This window comes from Drosophila hydei, unplaced genomic scaffold, assembly GCF_003285905.1.
Source record: "Drosophila hydei strain 15085-1641.00,03,60 unplaced genomic scaffold, DhydRS2 tig00000001-arrow-pilon, whole genome shotgun sequence".
NCBI classification, from domain to species: Eukaryota; Metazoa; Arthropoda; class Insecta; order Diptera; family Drosophilidae; genus Drosophila; species Drosophila hydei.
Window position 1 is genome coordinate 5211340 of NW_022045643.1, and position 24027 is coordinate 5235366.

General features: G+C 40.3%; 2 protein-coding genes across 2 annotated transcripts; one reads left to right on the forward strand and one right to left on the reverse strand.

Moving 5' to 3' along the window:
* Positions 1-246: 246 nt before the first annotated feature.
* LOC111596649 (receptor-type guanylate cyclase Gyc76C-like) lies at positions 247-23873 on the reverse strand. The gene is made up of 16 exons (XM_023310947.2): positions 23838-23873; positions 6637-6859; positions 5826-6023; positions 5592-5657; positions 5176-5388; positions 4959-5113; positions 4667-4889; positions 4436-4607; positions 4197-4357; positions 3791-4081; positions 3396-3728; positions 3165-3330; positions 2783-3092; positions 2488-2716; positions 2257-2421; positions 247-2189 (listed from the first exon to the last, which is right to left on the reverse strand). Exons 2-16 carry the CDS (start codon positions 6799-6801, stop codon positions 405-407), a joined length of 4632 nt encoding a protein of 1543 aa, XP_023166715.2. The 5' UTR covers positions 6802-6859; positions 23838-23873; the 3' UTR covers positions 247-404.
* Positions 9081-10546, forward strand: LOC111596650. The gene is made up of 2 exons (XM_023310948.2): positions 9081-9331; positions 9424-10546. The coding sequence occupies exon 2, from the start codon at positions 9464-9466 to the stop codon at positions 10259-10261; it is 798 nt and encodes a 265-aa protein (XP_023166716.1). The 5' UTR covers positions 9081-9331; positions 9424-9463; the 3' UTR covers positions 10262-10546.
* Positions 23874-24027: the final 154 nt, after the last annotated feature.

The window sequence follows — 24027 nt, forward strand, 5'->3', positions numbered from 1 at the left end:
TATTATAAATCAATAACTAGTCTGAAGACCTTGTGACTAGACGGTTCTCTCTTTTTTTATGTATTTGTTGTTTAACGGCTAATCTAATATGTATATGCATTTAGTAATTGTTTTTTAGACGTACAAACACACACGTATATATGTTTGTATGTATTTAGCATTTATATGTAGCATATATAGAGTTCTTCAAACACAAACACACAAAACGACAATAAACAATATACAACATATATAGTATAAGCCAAAATAGTTCTCTATAAATGATGTGTGTGTGTGTGTATGTGAGTGTGTGTGTGTGTGTAATTTAAACCTTAGACATTCGTTTCCTGCTCGCACTGTTCCTGAGTAACTTTCTCCCCCCGCCCCTCCCGAAAATATATATGACGTTTTAACGCTCATCCAAATTATACAATACTCTCACGATCCCGAGCCGTAGAGGCGGCTGTCACGCCCTGCACACTGCTGGGCAGGATGCCCACGCGTCGCAATGTCGAGTCGCCACTGCGCAAGCCATTGCCCTTGAACAAGTTGACCACCCAGCTGCCAACTTTGCTGCTGCCACCGCGTGTGGCACGTTGATTGCCACCTGGCAGCAGCGCCAGGCTCCCGTCACCGCCCGCTTGGTCGTGGCGTCCGTCAATGTCAGCCGCATAGCTGACACTATTGCCATGTCCAGGCACACCTGGCTCCATATGCTCGAGCGAGCGCCAGCGCTTGGAGGGCGCTATCAGCTCCTCGGGTGGCGCTGTAAGGGAAGCCTGTCGCTGCAACAGCGGCGACTGCATATCCTCCTCGATGCTCATGCCACCGTTGCAATTGTTGTTCAGGTGCTTGGCACAGCTGCTGGAGGAGACGTTGCTGCTGCGCCGCCTGCTGCTCTCCCCGGCGGGCACAATGCTGGGCTGGGCGTTGGCAAAGCTGCTTGAGTAGCGCAGCATGGGCAGCTGCCCATTGTTGTCATGACGCATGAGCAGGCCCAGCTCATCGTCGAAGCCATCATTGGCATCCACCGGATTGGCCGCCATATTATCCGTGTCATCCTCCACGGCTGCATCGCCATTGGGATTGCCGCTGATCAGCGAGACGCCCGTATCCAGGGAGCGTGAGTTGTTCTTCGAAAGCTTCGAGGGCGGCAGCTTGCCGCGTTCTTGACGCTTACGCAGCTGCTGCAGCGGCATAGGATCCATCGAGCGTGACTCTCGCAGCAGCAGCTCCGCAATATTATGATGCACCACAGATGCTGGCATTGCCTGATCTTCGGACATTGCATTGATGATGCGATGCGGCCGCACCATGGCCAATGGTTTGTGCAGCGCATTTGGCTGGCGCACCAGGCCAGCGGCACTGATGCCGCCGTTCAACTCCAGTTCGCCATCGAGAATGGCGGCTTCGTTAGTATCACAGTTCGTTTCATTTGTATCGGAATGATTCAGCGTGCTGAGCGAGGCCTGCGCGGACTCCAGCAGCGCGCCGCCAACAAAATGGCCGCCCAGTCCATTCAGCGAGGGTCGCTCACGTTCCCGTTCTCGCTCTCGTTCCCGGTCCCGGTCTCGGTCTCGGTCCCTCTTCGATGCCAGACGCGGTGATTCGCGTGCCACCTGATAGACAGAGCCCTGCAGGCTGTATGTTGATTCCACGTCCGTTGGGCGTGGCACGCTGCTCTGTCGCCGCGATCCAGTGCCACAATTGTGCATGGCCAGCAAACTGGGCTGCCTGGAGTCCGGATTTAGCTTGGGACTCTTCCTTGGCCGGCTGAACAGTGGCGGCGGCATATCCGTCATATCCACCAGCTTCTTCTGTATGGCCTTCTCATTGGCGCCCGTTAGCCACCAGGTGACCACCTCGCCCTTGCCCTTCATGCTGACTAGCCCTCGCTTCTCGGTTATGTAGCCACCCAATTTATCCAGTGCCAGCTTACACTTGTTGGATATGTGTATCTTAAGCGCCTCGCCGTTGCTCTCCATGCGCGAGGCCGTGTTCACTGTATCCCCAAAGAGACAGTACCTGGGCATGGTGAGACCCACGACGCCAGCTACCACCGGACCCGTGTGCATGCCAATGCGCAGCTTCAGCGTCTCGTTGGGCCTGTGGGCAATGCGATGCTGTTTGACTGCATGCAGCAATTCCAGCGCCATGGACGCAATTTCACCCGCATGCCGATCGCCGTTTTTAATGGGCAGACCAGAGACCTGTAAGCAGCAGCCACAGTTAGATCAACTGCTATTGGACAGCAGAGATAAGCTAGAGAATACTTACAACCATGTAGGCATCGCCTATGGTCTCCACCTTGTAGACATCATAGCCGCGTATGATGCGATCGAACACCGTGTAGAGATCATTCAAAAAGTTTACCACCTGCAACGGTGTGCTCTCAGCGCTGAGGGCTGTGAAGCCCACAATGTCGCTAAAGTAGATCGTGACCTGAGAGAGATTGAATGATTATCTGTGATTGCTGTCCATTTCTATGGAATTTGTGGAGTGACCTACCAGATCATAGGAAACTGGTTCAACGCCCTGTCCCATGGTCAGTTTCTCGGCCACCGATTGCGGCAGCATGCGATGCAGCAAATCCTCCGTTTTCATTTTCTCCTCGCAGAGCAAACGCGTGCGCTCTGTAACAATTTCCTCCAAGTTGTTGGCATACTTCTCCATCATTTCCATCATTTGATCCATGATGTTTTTGGTTTTTCCACCTCGCATTTTCTTCAAGCGATTGCTATAAAGCATAATTCATTTAATTATTATAAATAACCCATCTGCATCTTTACATTTGTGGACTAACCGTATGGCACTGAACTCGGGTCGGTCGTCAGGATTCTCGGCCCAGCAGTCCTTGATGCAGGCCAGCACATAATCCGGACAGGACTCAGCTTCTATAATAGACTCGACCTCAGGACGAAATGGCTCTGAGCCTTTGAGTGGCTGCTGCTTAACTAAGTCCACGATTTGCTTTGGTTCAAAGTTGGTTTGTCCAAATGGACCCTTACGACTAAATATTTCGTACATTATGATGGCAAACGCATAAATATCGCCCTTCTGGCTGCCGTGCATATGATGATTGCGCAACAGCTCCGGGGCGCGCCAAAGTTGATCTGCATTATATAAGGGAAATTGTTATATATATATATCATACGTCTATATTTGTTTAAGTAGTCTACACTAACTTCTGTAATGCTGATGCTCGCCAATGGACTCGCTCTCGGCGCATTGGCGCAGCTCGTGCAGTCCAAAGTCGGTAACCTGCAGCATCCAGCGCGAGGTGACTACACAATTCGAGGATTTGAGATTGCCATGATAGATTAGCTGTGAACTGTGTATGTACAGCATGCCCTAAAAGCATACCAAACAGATTAATTAAAGACTTCGCTTCATATAGTATATGCCAAAATGCCCACCTTGATGAGATCATTGATGAGCGAAGCTATGAATAGATCATCCAACTTGATGTCCTCGTTCTCAATGATGTCGTACAGGCTGCCCTTGGCGCAGTAATCCGTGACTAGCAAAATTCGTGTGGGCTCCACACAGGCGCCAATGAAGCTATTGATATTATCGTGGCGCAGCTCACGCAGCAGACGCATCTCCTTCATGATCTCGCGTGAGATGTCACGCTTGCGTGGAAACTTTAGCTCCTTGATGCGCACTACGGCGCCGCGCAAACGCGCCGTCGAGGTAACAAACTGATGGGACCAACGGGAGCCAAAGCTCTGGGCGCTCATCAGGCTGACCTAGAAACCAAGCATCAGTTAGTACAGCCTGCTCTATCAGTCCACGATCAATGTTAACTTACTTTGCTGGGCGATGAGACGATTTCATTGCCCGAATAGTCCTTGATTTCGCAGACGTCTATCTTCCAGAGCAGACCCTCAATTTCCAACTCAATCTTCCACTTCCGGTAGATGCTCATGGTAACCACACCGGAACAGAACAGTAAGACGCCCAGCACCACCGCCGCCACCGTGGAGGTGTAGTGGGTATCATCCTTTTTGCAGAGCTCATTGGCAAATCCGCACATCGGCTCATCGGTGGGTTTCTCGCCGCCCGAGGGCCAATCGATGGAGCCGTTTATCAATTTGTATTCCTGCAATCAGCGATTAAGTGAGAGTGAGTTCAGTTCAGTGAGCGTCTCGCTTAGATGCGCGTTTTGGAGCAACTCAAAGTAATGCAAACTAAAAAAGAGAAGACGACTCACTCACTGGAAGTTCTTCGCCTTGATGGAAATACGCCACCGGGACCATATGATAATTGCAGCGTATATTCTCGGATATGTTCCATTTGTGGGGCTTGTATGCCAGCACCGAGAAATTGCCCTCCGAATCGCCGTACTGATCGATTTTGATCGTCGAGCCGGTGACACCTGTTTTGGGCAAGAGAATGCAAATTTGTCGATCTCAGATACTCGATAGCCTTCTGGAGGGCGCACGAAAAGACTCACTCATATAAGTACGATTTTTGATGATGGTATCTATGACACGTGTTCCATTGCTGGCCACCTCAGAGATGACCTCATCGGTGAGCACACGCTCCTCCATGCGCAGCATTTTGTCTAGCGCCCAGGCATAGAGCTTGACCGAATCATACAGGTAGGCCGCATAGATCGATATGAACTGCAAGACAATAACCGATCTATAAACTTGCCTAATTTTTGTCACTTGGCTTTCCTTACCTTGCTGAATTTGCTTTGCGAGAAGAGCTGCGGCACCGTAAAGTTGAAGGGCGGCATCGAGCTATAGTTGCGCACCTGCTCCGTAAATTTCTCATAGCCTTTCGTCGGTGGCGTTGAGGCCACGACGAGCAAGCTGCGCGCCAGCTGATTGAAGTTCTCGGTGCTCTTGCAGTTGGTCATGCGATTGATTTGGTCTACCTTGCGCAGATACTTTTGTGCCTCACTGTGAACAGAGGAATTAGGCTCTGGAATCAAACATATACACATATATATATAGGCAGCTAATACTAACCGTTCCGAGTAGACCATCATGTCCACAAAGATAACCATATACTCGCCACGTGCAAACAGCCCAGCCGTATCCATCGAGCTCATGAAATCGATCAAACTATTCGCCGAGCCTAGAAACACATAGATACGCGTGCGGTTCATCGTATTTTGCACCACCTGTAGATGGCAATATAATATATAAGATATCTTCCGTTGGACTTCCTTTGGGCAAGACTCACCTGATACCAATAGCCCGAGCGGCAACAGGAAATCATCTGCTCACAGCATTTGGCGCGATCATCGATGAACGATTGCTTGTGATTGATGGTCATGTTCCTCTTGGACGCCTGATCCTTTAGGAGATCGGCAACTGTGCCCCACACCTCCTCGTACAGTATGGAGAACTTGTTCCAGGCGTAATAGCGCAGCAATGCAATTACCGATTTAACGACCTGCAACACGAATATCAACAATGTTATTGGATTACCCGTGAATGCCTTCAGATGCCAAACATCGCAATTGTTGCATGATTTGCGAGCTGTCAAGGCCAAGGCAGAATATATTATGCAGCTCAATGGCAGCATGCTCAAGGTTTCGTCACCTGTTGCTGGCAGGCGACCGGCCAACCACCCACCCACCCATCGCTCACACTCACCTGCGTATCGGGCGGTTCGGTGCGTGCAAATGTTGGTATCGAGGATGCACGGTTCTCTGCGCATTTCTATTAGAAATTTTCATGGGGCGGACGGGAAGAGACGACGGTTGCAAGAGAGTTAGAGGAAGAGTAAAAGAAATGCATTTAATTTGATACAGCAAACATTTGGAGGCAGCTGACACAGCGTGTTTGTTATGCCAGCACACAAGTTATATACTCTATATAAGAACATACATAGGATATCATTGGAATGTTGCGACTCTGCGAGACAATTGCTTCCACATAGCAGGGACCCTCCGGCCCGAATATGGTCGCAATGCCATCGCATATCATCTCGGTGATGGCCTTCGTTGCCAGCACCGTATCACCCTTGGTATCATTCCAGCGCAGCGCTAAGGTAACATTTGGCAGCAAATTTGGATCTCTGTTGATCTGTCAAGGAAACAGACAAGAAACGTTAACTAACTTTGAGAAGCATCTAAAATGTAATATAAAAAGGCACTGACTTGCCTATCAAGAGGTTTACAACTTTTTGAGAATCGCATAGAGGGGCATTAACAAAAATTTATTTCAATTTCAATAGATTTATAAAGTACATATTTAACCAATTAAACTTTTTTATATCTTCTAATTTTGAGTATATTCATCTTTAAATTGTTGAGAATCGCATAGAAGACCAAAGAGAAAACTTTTTTTTAAATTTATAATAAAGCTCTGTTATTCTAGAGCTTAAAAAACCTATTCTAGTTCAAGCTAAAATACGCAGCTATTTTTAAATTTTCTTGCAAACCAAATCCCATTTAAATTTGTTTTCTAATGAAACATAAATATATATTAAATTTAAATTATTACTAAAATAAATATTTTTAATTTAAGTTATGGCAATGTAAGCTACTTTACAATGCACAAGCAATAAAATAAACCTGAGCTTTTTGAACATGTTCAGCATTATAACTAATCCCTGGCGTACCTTGGAATTGGCCAGTCACTTTTTGAATACCCGTTTGGCTTAGGATTATAACTGCTCGTATGTTGTGTAACTTACCTCATCCAGTGCCATTGTCAGCGCACCGGATATGGCCAAGCCCTGGCGGTCCTTGAGCTCGCCAGTGAGAGCCGTCAGATAGCCAACAGTGAGGATGGTATGATTGCTACAGTCGCGTACTGCCACCGAGAGCAATAGTAGTAAATTGAAGGGCCAACGCGTCATGGCCCCTTAGGCCGGGGCCGTTCAGCGCGACGCCTATGGGTGCTAACAGATTTACACGCTGCAAAACAAAAAGACGAAAACAAAAAGGCATTAAGTCAATATGCTAAGAGAAGTTAAATGTTGCAAGTGGCATCAAATAATGTTGGGTAGTCTACCTAAGGATGTTCAAGAATTTTTGCTCATTTCTAATGAAAGTTTTATGTATTTGCAAATGAAAGAAGTTGCATTTAGGGACTAGAATATGAAACAATATCAAGAATTTGTATATTTTTTATGGAATTATAAAGCGAATCATAATGGATCTAGAGCAATGTCCTGCTTAATGGAAGAATGTGCAGTTAGAGTCAATGATATCAAAAATATAAATGCATTTTATAATTCCATAGACTTCTCTATGGATCTAAAGACTTCTTAGTCTATATGGACCAACAGGCCATCCTTTTATATGATTGTCTTCATTCCCATTTCTTTAATTTAAAAACTTTACACATATAATTCTCAAGTAGTTACAGCTTAAAAAGCCCATCAAAGCAGGAGTCACGTTCTGTTAATTATAGAGACGGGTTAACTAAAGAGACAAGCGCTATAGGTCTTTATACTTATACATCTAGAGGTATATTATGTATAAATATATATATACATATATGTAATATATATTGAACTAAATATTTTTGTTATAAAAGTATTTCCCTGACCTGTTAAGACTCGGCATTTCTTGTATATCTTATACAACATATGCATTGCTACAGGGTATCATTCATGTTTGACAAAGTTAAACATACACACCCACGCTCTCTCCCTCTCTCTCCCTCTTATGCTTTGTCTCTTTCTTACACTGCTACAAGCAGTCGTGTAAAAAAAAGAAAAGTAACGAAATTCCATTGGATTGCCGTACAAAGTGCAATATCCGGGCTACTTAGTCCAGCTGGTTGACAGTCAAATGTCAAAAGTTACACACACCCACACACACAGGCAGCCGCCCTCGCACACCCACTCCAACCCAGAGCAAGATACATGGAATGTCAAGTTAAATTTCACTCATGTTCCGTTGCCTGCAACTCAACTTTGCTAGATTTTCTTTTTGTTTTGCTTCGATACAGTTTATGCATCTTTCTGCGCTTAGCGCACAAGCACATTTGTGTGTGGGTGGGCAGCGTAAGGATATTACAGGCTTGCGGCTACTTTGCATTCGATATGCAATAAGGACGATATCCCGTTTCCTGTCGCCAGCCTCCCGCCCACCCGCTGCTTTGCCAACTGGCGCCCAGGCACGCGCCGCATTCTCGTGCATTGTTCGTTATTGCATTAATTATGCATGATCCGATTTACCTATTATATAATATTGCTTCTGACATTATGTTTCAGTCTGGCTCTGTCAACAGTTGCCCTTGCTGCTTATGCGTTAATTGCATTGAGTATGTTAAGCAATCAGCTGTGTTTTTGTTTTTGTATGCAATATAGTTATACTAACTAAATTTCTTTTGTCACTTTAGCAGTTAGTTTAGTTTAGCACACTTAATTGTTTAATGGTTCTCGCCCTTTCCTTTGTTGCTGCTACTCTTTTGAATATAATCCATTCAGACACATTTCGCAATTAAGTTTTTTATACACTAAATTCAGTCTTTGAATTATCATAGAATGCCCATACCCGTACCCGGCAGTACGGGTCTTGGCCAGCTCTATAGAGTATACACATATAATAGACTTGAACAGCTCTCTGTCTGTCCGTCTGTCTATCGTTCTGTTAATCTATCTTCCTATCCTCCGTTCGCAAACGTTTCTATATCAATAAATCAGCTTTCCATAAAGCTATTCTGGTAGCATCCTTAGAAGAAAGTGCATCGATAACATTTTTCCCTTTCATGAAATCGATTAAAATCGATTATATACTTCACGAATTTTATATACATACATATATATACACACATATATACGCAGTAAATTTGTTCAGGGTATTTCCAAGTCGCTCAGTGCCGACTCCAAGTAGTCTTTAGATTATTTTCGAATTATCAGCGGACCAACACGCCGCATGGTACGCGCTTAAGCTGTATGAGAAATGTATTAAGCTGAAATGAGCCATCAAAACATATTCCTAGAAAATATAGTTTGAATTGAGTTTTAAAAAATAATTTAAAAACGATGGTCTAATTACGTAGCGTGATTTTCTGCCAAATAGCGTATTCGAAGAAAGTATGTTGTAGGAGAAACATCTCGACGCAAAATCAGTCATTCGTTCAAAATTACATCCAGGGAGTTAGGCTATTTTTTTTAGACTCAGTTTCTCATTCAGTTTACTGTCCAGTCGCACACATCATGTTTTTTGTTTGTTAGAAATTCTTTTATTTTGTTGTTTTCCTTTCAAAATTTTTCGTTTCAACACTCCTCCGGCAAAAAGACACCCTAAATTCAATGTTTAGCTAAGTAAACCAACAAACGAGGAAGCTCGCTCTTGCAGTGCAGTGTTAAGAAGGTGACTTCTATATGAATTATGTGACAACAGCAGTACTAAAGATTGGGCCCAGCGCGCACGGTAATAATGCATGAATCGCTATTATCATTTGCATTCACACTCACATTCGCATTCACATTCACACTCACATTCACATTTGCAATATGACTTAGATTTTAGCAATCTTTTCGAGCGCACCATATCCACACCAGGATGGCCATACACGAGCAGATCGACAACCTCAACATCTGGTGGTTCCCACGCGACTTCTGCCAGTCCCGTTTTGGCGAGTTTCAACAGAGTGGCACCAATTCGTGCACTCTGATATCGCTGATCCTGGCCGATAAAGTGGGCAAGGCGGAAAGGTTCTATCATCGTGTGGGTGAACTGCCACCTCGCGGCTGGGAGCTATTCGGGAATGCAATGAACGATGGCAATAATGTCTATCACAATGTTATAACAGCCCATACGCCTTTATCGCGAAATCTGAATCTTAATATACCAGACGCAATATCGGCTATACGTTCACAGCAAAAGATGAACTTCCGGCTGGAGGAGTGGTTCTACACGCATATGGAGGCCGATCCTAGCAACCCCATGTATAATCGCAACGTTGCTATGCAGCTGTCTCGAATCTTTCAGATCACATTGCAGGTATTCCAACAGGCGGGCGGTGCTGGTGGTCGGGAGATGCCAAGCAATCTCTTTGCCGCGATTATTGCGGATAGCCGCACGGTGATGATGACCTTTGATTTTCGCGCATCAATAGTCGCTCTATTCGATTCTCATCAGCATGGCCGCGATGCTGGAGCTGTGTTCGCCCAGTGCACCATACAAAATATGGACGATCTACTATTCTGGTTCATTAGTATGCTGCACAATGTCTACTCCAGCCGGCCCGCCCTCTTCGAGATCTCGTTCTTGAGCTCACAACCGGGCGTGGCTAAGCGCATACCACCTGCCATCAAGAAGATTGCGAATGAGATTAAAAAACCCACCAAGATGCACTAAGAAAAGCCGAGCAATATCATATACATATATATATATATCTTAATCTCTATACATATATTTATATATGTTTATATATATATATATGATATATGTGTACTAAATATGATCATGTATTCAAATCACATGCTATGAGGCAAAAGAGTTTCCCTTGTTTGCTGATATCGTTCGGAATTCAAGAGTAAAAGTTGAAATTAAAGGCTCGAAAAACCTAAATTATAAACAACTAAATTCTAAACTTCAATCAATAAATTTTGTAATCTAATCTTACAAAAAGCAAGAAAAAAATCAACGTCTTTTTGTGTGTACAAGAAAACTATATCTATTAGAATTCTATACTATATGAAAAGTTCTTAAAGTTTCCTGCACATTCATTCTTAAATTATTGCAGGAAAATCAAGATCTTTATAACGGAGCTTTTCTTGTTGCCTATCCTACAACCAGCAGCAGGCATATTTACTAAGCGTGTCTTTTGTTGTGCTTTTGCTCGTCCGCTAATCAAAATGAGTTAAATAAACACATAACGTAACCTATTAAGAACTTGGTACGTGACAACAATTTAAATATTTTTATTGTAAACAGAGAGCGGAATGTGCGCCAACTGAGAGGCGAATAAAAGACCAATGGGCTAAAAATAGAACTCACATTTCAAAGAAAATATGAGAAAAACAAATCGAGCAAAACAAGAATCAAAAGAAACGAAGCAACTAAAAGTAAACTTTAAACGTAACGACGTCGACGGCGACGACGACAACGGCGGCTGCGACAACGGCAACGACGTGATAAAACGTTTAACGAAATCAAACACAAAAACAAATACAAATGCAAAACCAAATACAAATGCAAATGCAAATGCACACAGAGAGAGAGAGAAGAGAGTAAAAACAGACCAGACCAGCAGACCATTGAGAGCAGGCAACTGGAAGTTGTGTAACCACACCAACAATAACATCACGTAGTCGCAACGTGCAGCGACCACTCTCCCAATGCAGCTCTTCCTCTGGCGCACTCTGAGTGAAAACTCACACATACGCAACCACGCTAGATGTATGGTGCTCTTACTTTGGCGCTCTCGCAGCGCAACAAGTTGCAAATGTAATAAGTCGCTCGGTTCATATTGTTATTGTTGTTGTTGTTGCACTGCTTGTACTTTATTGTAGTTAAAGTTAAAGTTGTTGCTGCTGCCAGTCTAAAAATAAAACTTGTACACTAAAAATAGACACGACGGCACGCCATTGGATAAACTAACACGACATTACATATTTTTACAAACAAACATGACAAACCTCACGAACAGACAGCTAGTCAAAGACGAACGGAGCAGCAAGGGAAGAAGTTCGCTCTCACACACACATACACATGCAGACATATGTACGAACAAATGTACATGCAAATACAAATAGAAAAACCTGCGTGAGGCGACGAATACAACTGACTGCCGGGTTGTCAGTCTGATCAGTCTGTCAGTCCATTAATATGCATAAATACACGCATAGTCATGCACACATATACATACATGTATGTGTTTTATGTATATTTGTTTGTTTGCTTTAAAGCCCTATGGCAGTTAAAGCTTTATATTTATAATTTAAACACAGCAAAACAACTTCCGCCTTTAAAGTTGTCACAACAAAATCGAAATTTCGAAATCAAAATTAATCGAAAATCGAGAAGCAAAATCAAGCATTATTTGATAATGATTATCAGGCTTTAGAAATAATTTAATTAATAAATATATATGTTAGTAAACCACTCGAGAATGCTGTAAAAGTTTACTGGCCTAGCTTTTCTCACTCCGAACATTACTTAATATGCTTGTGTGTTAAACGGACAGGACTTTAGGCATCTCGTTCAATGCCATCAATCATCAACAAGTTTACGCCCACCACAAACAGCCACGCCCCAGCGCCAGAGCCTGCTATCGAACATTGTCAACGTAAAATGAAGCCGACGCTCAAATGGCCAGCAAACCGACGACCCAAAACGAGCAAAGGGTTCGAAGGCCATTTGGTGTAGCAAGTGCGGCATTATTTTATAGGATTATGAGACTCCAGAGCGTGATTTTGGGTGACAGTTGTTTGTTGAAGCGACAGCAGCAGAGCAAAGTTCGACTTGCTATAATTGACGCGTTGAAGTTTTCATAATTCAGGAACTGATATCAAATGGCCAGTTGCCAGTGTGTTGGGTCAGGACAACGAAAGTGAGCGTAAACATTTGCTCCTTATAGACCTGAAGACAATGTCGCAACGCTTGGCAGACCAGCTTGACAACATTCAAATCAAATTACAAGGCAAACGAACTGTTCAAGTGTTGCGAATGTGTCACACCCCCTCAGCCTCCCTTCGTCTGAGGACTATGCCAAGCAGAACCCAACCAAGCAACCTGAATCTCTGCCCGACCCTGAACCAGTCCTCTTAGCCATGATGCAATCATTGCCTTGGGCCATTGGCCCCGCTTCGAACACATTATTTACAAATGATACCCATTCCATGCCCCAACCCAATCCCATTGCCATTCCCTATTTCAATTCCCTTCCACATTTGCCCAATCTCCGTTCTCCACTCTCAGCGCAGACAATCAGTTGATTAGAATATTGTTAACAGCGCCTGAAGCTGTAATAAGATTTTGCTTCTTCTTTTTCTACTTTTTTTTGTCTTGCCCCTTACCCAATTGTCGCCAAATCAAATGAAGACAACAACTAAATTAGATTGAATTAAATGCAGTATGGGACTATATATAAGAATATTTATATATAAGATATATTTTTAAAAATTTTGATGTATTCAATTATTTAATATAGCTCTTAACATTTAAGTAAGTATAACTTTTTTTTTTTAATTTTATTTCAATCTTCAGAATTTATTTTTATTTATTCGGTAAATATTTTCATTTTCTATTTTCAATATTGTTTGGTTTACTCTAAAAATGTTATACAGAACATTTCAAATATATATAGATATAAGATCTGTACACCAGCATTTTAAATGGATTTACATCTTTTATTGGGAAAACAATCTGCTTTCATATGGCGTCACTTGCACAACTCCAATCACATGCTCTGAATATTTTGCTGAGCTAAGGAAATTCCGACAGCACAATGTCAAGGCTGTTAGCGCTGAGTGGGTGTGGCAAGTGGCAACAGGAGCAAATAACAAAATAAAAAACATAATAATGAGAAAAAATTTCACTTTCAAACGAGTGACAACAATGTAGAAGATAGCGGAGACTCTCTGACAGCGTTGCAACTTCAACTTTAGCGGCAACAACATGATGATGATGATGATGATGTTGATGTTGCTGCGCGACGAGCGCCGCATGTTGCAGTCTTAAATGGTGCTTGTTGTTGTTATAATTGCAACGTTTTGGCATTTCAACTGCTGCTGCTACTGCTGCTGCTGCTGCTGCGGCTGCGGCTGCTGCTGCCTAAGGCTGAACTAGAGAGTCATTCAAGTCATTCAAGTCATGCAGTTCATTCAGTTAAGAAGTCCATATCGAGCTGCCCAGCAACAGCAGCAGCGCCTGTGTGAAAGTGAAGGGCGCTGAACTGAATGACAAACTCATTGAATGACAGCCAGTGGACTGGATGGGATTTGAAATATTATTGGAAAATCGTATCTGTATCTGTGCAACAGCAAAATGCAACATGCAAAAACATTGGACTCTTCAGATTGCTGCTGTTGTTGCCAAAATAAAACTGGATTTTCTAAAAATAGCTGCCATGGGTAAATACTTGAATCTGCACCACATGCGCAACGGCCGCCAAAAGCCAGCCAGCTAGTCGGCTATCACTGCCTGCTGGCCAGGACTTTCAGTGAAAAGGGTTTTGCTGCATGGGTTTTTTGTGGTCCGTGCGGCAAGCACAACAGACAGGAAATACAATTTCCGTTATTGGCCCAAAGATTTCATCACCGCATACCAAACAGCGCAGCAGCAAAAATATGTTCGATAAAGAAATTCCTCTATTCATTGAAATGCTGCCGAACCTATTGAATCTATTCCAAGAGATTGAAGATTGAAGAGCGTAAAATTGAGAAAAATTACTCCAAATTCAAGACAGTTTAAAAGTTAAAAAAAAAGAAAAAAAAAATAAATAATTTAAGAATTTGATTTAAATTTTGCCATTAGCTAAGTTAACTTTGCTCAACTTGTATGCAATCAGACATAGTTCTGCAAAAACAGTGAGCCGAAACCGCAGTGCTGCAAGCCGCAAACAATAAACATTAGAATTTATATTACGTATACGCCACATTGAACGAGTTGGAGATTTACGCTCATGTGTGCTTCGGCTTGGAATGCTGCTGGCAGGTCACTCACATTGGCCAGCAAAATAATAATAATAAACTTAACTAAAAACTGACGCTACACTGAGCGAAAAATATTTGCAAATTCTGTAAAAAGCAGTGAGAACATCGCAAATGAATAAATTCATTTTTCTCTTTACAATTATAAATTATTCCTCCACAAAGAAGAAACATATTCATTTTATCCTTTTTAGACATTTTAAAGAATTTGAACATGATTTATGCTCTGTTGCTTGAATAGTTTGCTTGCTTTAAGTGGAGCGCAAAAAACTAGTATGTTTATTAATAGGTATATAACAGATATGTGCATACACACGTAAATATATATATTTATATATATATATATATATGTGCGTATAGTTGGACATTAGTAATATTCATAATACCAGTTAAACCACTTTGCGTGCAGCGGCAGACAGTGCGGCAGCCAGACCAAAAGGCGAGACGACGTGGCTTGATAAACGAAGAAGGGGCAGCAACCTGCCTGGGAACTTGTTAAGACCCATCAACAGGCAACGCTGGCCAGCAGCCACCCAGTCACCCAACAGGCAGCCAAGGCAACCACCAGTTGGCACATTAAATAGAGGAGAGTAGCTCTCGCCTGCTGACTGGCCAGACTGGCTGCTTGCGTTTGCTCTGATGCCTGTCGCAAGTGAAAGAGAAAACAAATCAAAGACAAAAACAATGGCAGCCAAAGTAGTTCTCCAGCTGTCATTGATAATTTCAATTACAGCACAAAGATATCTCTTTCAAAAGGACGTTTAGATAAGGCAGACGTATCATTATCATTTGGCTTAAACTACAAACGCTTTAAGAACTGCAGCTGATTGTTGAGAGTCTCTTTCCAGCTATTGTATCCCAACTCTTTGCAGTGCCTGTAACTGGGGTCTGCTTGGTTTCTTCTTCTGCATGAGATTCTAAACGATACGCTTTAATCTCGAAACTAATATCTGTTATTCATTGACTTGGAGCTTCAGCTTTGCTTGGCTCTAAAATTGCAAGTGATTTGTATTTAATTGACTGCTGCCCTACAGCGCTGCACAAATAAATTTTAGTCAAAAGATCTGATGCAACTTGTGGGACAAAGCAGTTGATCTACATCATAAAATACAACTTTTGGGCCAAGATCTTCATTCAGCTGAGCTCTGATGCGCAGTGAGTGGCCCAAGGCCATTTAAAAATACATCCAGCTAAAAATAACATTTTTGTGCGTTTTAGTGAAATAAAGAGCCAACGGGGCCTGGAGATTAAGGCAAGCGATATGCAAAGAGCAACCAACCAACCGTCGATCGACCGTTCGACCGTTCGACCATTCGACCGACTTGTTCTCGCGACCGTTCGCCGGGTGGTTCGGTAAGTTTTTTGTTGTTTTTTTTTTTTTTTGCTGCATCTTGTGATTTAATTTGTTTCAGTTCGTATCGCATGAAATCAGGCGACAAACAAGTAAGAGTGCTCTAGACGGTAGTGATCGACTAGATAATACCCTGCCTCCTGAGTCGAGCCCAACTTCCAGCGAATATCGAGATACATATGACAAATGCCTGAGCTATGCCCTGCTAAAGTATACTAAGAAAGAGACAGACGCATGTATGTAGAGAGAGTGGCAGATCGAGTCAAATTTTAAACCTGATCAAATTTTATATACCTCCAAAGCATCTGCCACACCCTCTTCTGCCACACAAAAACACATATACCCCATGAAGGGTATGAAAAGCGAGAGCTTGAATTGAAATTCAGTTTGAAATTTTAATTAATAATTTGAATGGTCGTACATGTGTTTTATTAATGAGCCTATCCGTCGATCTATAAATAGAAAACGAATTTGTATGAATGTCAAGCGCCAATAACACATCTTGGAGCGCTTTGGGTGTCGGCCTTATCGTTAGCAACGCTGCGTATCCCCACAGCAGTTCCGTTAGTTAGACTGTAATATATACCCGCAAATATATATATGTCTATATATAAATATAATTTTTGTTTTGCACAGTATATTTATTTTATAAATAGTGCACGCAATACGAGCCAATAAAAACAAAGCGCTTCTCGTACTCCCCTCGCTCCCGCTCCCTAGGTGTCTTGTTCTTTTATTGCAATTCATATAAATAAACTTGGCCATAATGCATTTGGCTGTACCCAAAATGTTCTGTGGCGCTATCAGCTAGTACATCAATATTCGAGTGGGCGTCACCCAAGCAGAACTGCTCGACTGGGGAATACCCTATAAACTATTTCATTCAACTACTGAATTGACAACTAGCAAAGCAATATTAGAGCGCTGCTCGACTAGAAGCCACCCTGTAACATAAGTAAGTCAATTGTCGTTAAGCTCATCTATTGCTGCTATTTCGTATATATATTTTTAGCAAAATCTATTTAAAGTGCTCTTTTTGTACGCCTATACCATATACCCCTTGTTACCCCTTTTTATGGTCACACAGGGTGCACTAAAATCGTGGGCAATAAATAAAAATTTATGGTTTAATGGCCAACGCACATGGTATTAAACAACAGCAACTCAACAAGTTGCAAAAGCAACAACAAGAACCACAAAATGGGTTAGGACTCATGTGATATATAACTGGGATCGACTAGCTGGCTCGATGAATGACTTGCCGGTTCCCTAACGAAAAGCTGCTATGTCAGAATGATGTTAATCAATTAAAAGAGTTATTTATCTATGTAAGGTAAAGATATAGATAAAAATAAAGAATTAGTTAAATTTATTAATAATCTAAAGAGAAAGAAAGTTAAGAATACCCAGTATATAGAACAAACTCTTAGAAGAATCATATTAACTATCTGTGCCAGTAAAACGTTTACGTCTGCGCCACAAAGAAGAATCGAAAACCAATTATATAAATCATATAAACTGCTCTCCAGTCTTAAAATACCCGTTCTAAACTTGAGCACAAGCAGCTTGAAATGTAAATTCTTTATCTATTCTCAGGAAATCAATTCAACAAAAACAAATAAATTAATTTGATTTTTTACTCTAAATTTTACTCTGCTAATGTAAATCCCTAAATGGCAGGGCAACTCCATGAATTTGCCATTTTTTTAATTTATTAATTTAAGCTTCACACAAACAGGAAACCAGCTTAGAGCCGTCTATTACCCGTTATGCACTAAGCTAGATTAAGAATTTCCTAATGAAAACTCAAAATGGAATAAGTAAACAAACAAATGAACAAATTATCAATTATGAGTAATCCAACTTAATACTAATTAATTTCTGTTTTAGTGGATTTGAATTGAATAATTTCCAATTAGTGAAGCTGACGAAAAATGTACCTCGAAAGATCTGTTGCCAATAGCCCTTGGCAACAGCTTGAAAAGCAATAAAGCTCAACTCATCTATTGATTTATGTGAAATGTTTTGTCAAAAACTGAATGTTGATGATGTCGAGCTGCTGCTGGAGCAGCAACAGAAAGAGAGGGCAGGCGGAAGGGAGGGAGGGAGGAGACTGAGCAGGCAGAGAAGCAGATGGAGACCTCGCCTTAAAGGTCAAGGTGTGTCAAGGGAACAGCACTTGATGTGGTACATGTGGCACGCCCATCGTCTCGCTTTGACATTGATTGTTCTTAATTGGAAATGTGAAAAATGTGGTGCGCCTGAAGGATATGCCGCATGTTGTAGTGGGAGTGCTAAGGACCTCAACGCGGCCATAAAATAATTGCGCACAATGGCTCCATCGAAGCGTTCGTACAAAAACGGGTTAATTGCTCTCTGCAAGTTGTCGGCGTTTGTCTATTTATTTAGTTATTAAATAATAAGACTCAAATTAGTGCAATTTGTTTGCCCAGCGCGATGGCGGGTGGATTGGACTGATTGGCCACTACGTGGCGCTCTCTACGCATAAACTTAATTAACCCCCCACGTAGATTAAGTTAAAATGTGCAAAAGAGACACACGAAATGGCAAAAACAACAACAACAACAACAAACACATAAAACGTTGCTTCGGTATAGCAAATTGTATTAGTCACTGTCTGGCCACGCGACGACAAATTCTTTTTTTCCCTCAATACCCTGTAACTACTCAACGAACAGTTTAACAGACAAATTAGAGAAGTTTATTTTTAGTCTAAAGCAAAGTCAGTTTATCTGAGACAAAACTCTTCAGGGCCAAGGCTATTTACAGGATATCTCATAGCATCAATCTCAACTGAACTCGAGCTTTTAGTTTGACTACAAATTTAATAGATATATATACAGGGTATCTATATATTTATATTATAAGTAAAGTTTATAGCCAGCTAAACTTTTCAGTTCCATTTTGGAACATAATATCTCTTAGTCACAGCTGCAATATATTTGACTTGTTATCTATATCGTTTCTTCCTTTTTATGAATGTAAAAGAGTCCTTAAGTTCATATTACACATCAATCAATGATATTATGGATGCTAGATGTATCGATCTTCTTAGCTCTAGTTCTAGTGGATAAGAATAGTTAAAGCTAGGTCAGTCTACAGGGTATTTCTAAGCTTCAACTACCGCCTGCCACTTGGTTTCTCTTTTTTTTTTTTTGGGAAAGTTAAAAGGCATTAATTAAAAGGCCTCGACGATTACCATAAGCGTTTCCCGGGGCTCACCCATAAAAAGAATATAACAAAACCCAAAAGATGAGCTCGAAACGTGCTCAGCCATCGAGGCGGCTAACAGGCTCCACGCTGCAATTCAACTAACCGAAAAGAAGTTCAAAAACATCCGCAACAAATGAACTAAAAATACAAAAAAAACTCTTGACATTGCATGATAAATGATTGTTTTTATTGTTTGTCCACTTGCGTTTTCGATATGCATATATATCTGTATGTATATATATACCTAAAAACACCTTCAATCAATGCTGATGGCTTTAAAGCTTAGGCTTCATTGCTTTGATTTCCATTTAATTATTTGATGAAGGCTTATGACGACTATGAAAAAGTAATTGAGCTTTAAATGGAATTTTCTATAAACAAATTCACGCAATTAAACAAACAAAACTGTAAATATTTAATAATAGTTGAGCGCTGCTTTACCATTTGACAGCGAAATCGGTTTATGCGGGGTATCTTCAAGTCGCAGTTGCTACAACATTGGCCACAATTCAATTTCACTTTCAATAAGCTACCGTAACGGGGTTAAAACAATTCATAGCCCCAAGCCACAGACTGATTCTGTATGGATTTATTTGGATACTTTTATTTCAGCATCATGTGGCAGTCAGTGGCTCGCCCGCCCGCAGGGTTACCAAAACAACATGTACCAGGGGCATTAACCGAAAATCGATCAACTTTTGATTGCCGTAAACTGGCCAACACTGAAAACACTTCAATAGACGCTTATTAGCACACCTAATTATTAATTTGGCTCTAGCACTCATTGTGTCTAAGCTTTAGCCCTCAACAAAAATTAGACGAGTCATCCACTGTGGAATGCTGCTCACCAGATACCCTACATAAGATGGCTTAAAAGTATATATAGCATATAAATATAATTTTAAATATATTTATAAATTTCAAAGAATTAGTTTTTCTGCTGTCATGATATATGGTAATAGGATTCAATCAGTTTTAATTTTAAAATTTTATTCATATTTTTTATTCAATCTTCTCGCGAGGGTATTCAAATCTGTTTGGCAAAATAAATTTGTTAAGCAACAATTAAACGTCAAATGTTGGCACTTGAAGAGATTCTCAAAGTGTTACCAGTTCTTATAAATGGCATTTCAAGTGATTAAATTATTAAACGAGCACAGACAACGGTACATCAATGTATACATATGTTTATATATGAGAATATATATGATTGTTATATTGTTTGTCGACACAAATCGATTTGGTTATCTTCAGGCAGTTATCAAGTGTTTGACATTGTTTTCTTTTCGTTTTTCTTATTGTTTTTTTTTTGCTTCATATGTTGTTGTTGTTTTTATTGTTGTTGTTTTTGTCGAATTGATATCGATGGCGTTTTAATTGCACGCTAAAGGCGTCAGCTCTCACACCACATGCGGGCATGATGAATAACTTGGCGCCACATCATCAATCAAAGACGACAAAAACCTTAATAATTCGAGTGGCTTTACGGTTCTTGGGTTACAGTTATGCTAACGCAAAGTTTTGGGTCGAAAACGGTGCCTATTATCAATTAGAAACGCAATTAGCTCAAGTCAATGAGCCCTAAAAACAATCTTCAGCGGACCGAATGTTGAATACTTTATACCTCAAAGGACTTTATAGGATAATTTGTTATGTAATTATTATAATTATATCAAATTATTATTTATATTGGTATATTTTTAATTTAATTTAATTTTCATTATCATTGTCATAGCTATTGTCATTGTCATTGTCATTGTCATTGTCATTGTCATTGTCATTGTCATTGTCATTGTCATTGTCATTGTCATTATCATTATCATTGTCATTGTCATTGTCATTGTCATTGTCATTGTCATTGTCATTGTCATTGTCATTATCATTATCATTGTCATTGTCATTGTCATTGTCATTGTCATTGTCATTGTCATTGTCATTGTCATTGTCATTGTCATTGTCATTGTCATTGTCATTGTCATTGTCATTGTCATTGTCATTGTCATTGTCATTGTCATTGTCATTGTCATTGTTATTCTCATTATCACTATTGTCATCATTGATAATGTGTATAACATTATTATTAGTAATATCTTTATCATTATTACAATCATAATCATAATCACAATTATAATCATTATCTTTACTCATTATTATTATCATTATTACTATCACCATATATTAGCACTGGGCATAGATATATATTTCGACTTAGACAGCCTAGAATATACATTTAATGAGTATTACTTTCCAAGTGATAAAGAGTTTCTAAGGTATTTGGGTATTTAGATCTCGGAAAGATTTCTTTCTTCTGAACTGAATAAAAGCGGATTTCTACTAGTCATCATGCATCATTCACCTCACTTGTGTTCGCATCCTTTGTTTATTTATTCTACCATTAAGTGTCCAGGTATTCGATCAAATGTTTTTTCAAGGTGAATATCTTTTGTTTACCTTTGCTTAAAATGACAAACTCAATGCCAGACCAAGCCTCATTCTTATACAATATACAATATAAAAGTGATTAATTTTCGGTTGCTAAAGTTGTTCTGTCTAAACAATCGTAAGTATTCAATTAGGAAGGCATTCGTTTCTTTTATAGAATTGTTCTTGCTTATGCAATTTATCAATCATAGAAAAAGCATTATCCTATTGTATTAGCCGACATCAAGCACTAGAATTCGATTTTTGAATATTATAACTAAATCAGCTTTAGTTTTCTCTTGGCCAATGAAATAATAAACACATTTGCATTATGGGATTATTAATCTTCGTCCACTGTTTGGCTAATCCATTGTGAATCGTATTAATAGCCACTGGCCGATGACAATCGATTTCAATTTCGTGTGATTTATCTCAGTTGCGAAGTAACGTGTTGGTCTATTTTTAAGAAAAACAAACAGCACGAGCAACTACAAGCGACAAGGCGCACCAAATTTATTGTTTATACAAATGTTATCTTTAAATTATCATTAATTTATCATGCAAAATACAAAATTGCGGTTTCCATGTCGAGAGGTGTGTGGTTGCCTCTATAAATAATATATACTATATATATGTGTCGACTATAATACTCGTTCTGTTAGAAATGTGTGAATTAGTGCTGTCGTCAGTTTCTCAGTTCAATTGTACGTAGTATACATCTCTCTCTATCCCTCCCTCTTTCACTGTGTGTAGCTCTGATCTTGATCTTTCATTAACACCAAGATCAAGAGAGAACGAGCGAGAGATTGGGAGTGGGAGTGGGAGAGGAAGAGGCGCAGAGCTTAAGGGAATGCCAAGTGTGCGTCGCACTATCTGCTTCCTGCATCTTAGAATTTAATTGTGTTTAGTTGCCTTTGCACAGTAATTGAAAAAGTTAAGCTAAATGTTTTTCACCTATTTAACTGCTCAGCCGAACTCATTATACACTGCGTATGTGTAATATGTTTTCCATGTTCTCCATGCTGCACTCTAATTGCAGTTTAGCAGCAAGTTTCATCGCAGCTTTGCTTGACTCAGCTCCTTGGCAAATTTCCCAAAAATGCAATTTGGAACAAAAGCTTGTTGGCTTGGCAAACTGCCTGTGGCACAAAAACTAAAATCACAACGCTATGATACACACACACACACATGATACATGATACATATGCACATACATATATACATATAGATATCGTGCAGTAAAAGTCGAACGAGTTTTGTACTTTGCGCATTTTGCACGTGTCTTTCATTATATTACGTTTAAGTGCCCAAACAATTAGCACATTTGAAGCAATCGGCACAGCCTTTCAGAGCAATTCAGAATGTTGCGGTCTGTGTGAGAGAGAGCGAGAGGAGCTGCTGCTAAGTTAACTTTGCAGAGAAAAGCCAGAAGCTATTATATGTTTAAAAATAATAGTTCACAATTGTTAACTAGATAACCTTTTGCTGCTCTTTTCTGTGAGAACTAAGGCTTTAATTGATATAGAGATGTAGATAGTGTGTTCCGCCGTTTTTTTTTTTTTTTCTTTACAGATCTATAATCTTTATATACTTATAGCTACAGCTATAACTTTGTTCTCTCTTAGCTGACCAGCTAAGCTATTCAGTTCTTTACCACGTTTTTTACGTTTTACGTCCACTCAGCTAAGATAGTTGACTTAAAGATATATAGCAGTTGGACTAGCTATTACTTAATAGTTCTACAGGGCTTAGAAACATTCTTTTATTTCATATCTCCACAGTCAACTGCAACTACTCTCGATGCCCTTACAGATACTCGACTTATTCCTAGTCACTTCTCTCGTCTCATTTAACTGCAAACTGCATCCATTCAAACCAAAGTTGACTGTTAGATTATATCTTACTTCAATTCAAAGTACAGCCATTCAAACGCAAGTTGTCTCATTCTCAATCTGATCTACTTAACTGCAAAGTGCTTCCATTCAAGCCAAAGTCTAGTTTTAATGCAATTGCAACTACTTTATTTTTAAGCATTTGAGCAGCTTTGCAATAAATATTTGTTGACATTTAAGTAATTAACCATCGAAAATTAATTAATAAAAAAATGAATTAACATTTTAATCATAAACTTTACACATTTTCCACACAATAAGTGCAGCGCCAAATATTTTTTATAATTATAAAAGTCAAATGAAAACAACAAAAAAAGGCAACTGAAGTTGAAACTGAATGAATTTTTTTTATTTTTTATTTATTTATTTTGTATACTCACTCGATTTTTGTTGTTGTATATTTTGTTGTATTTTATGTGTGCACTTCTTGTTATTGTTACTGCGATTGATGTCGTTGCTGCTGCTGCTGTTGTTGTTGTTGCTGTTGCTGTTGTTGCTGCTGCTGCTTGTGCTGTTGTTGTTGCTGTTGCAGCATATATGTATAACAACAGTTGCTGCTCTTATTAAAAA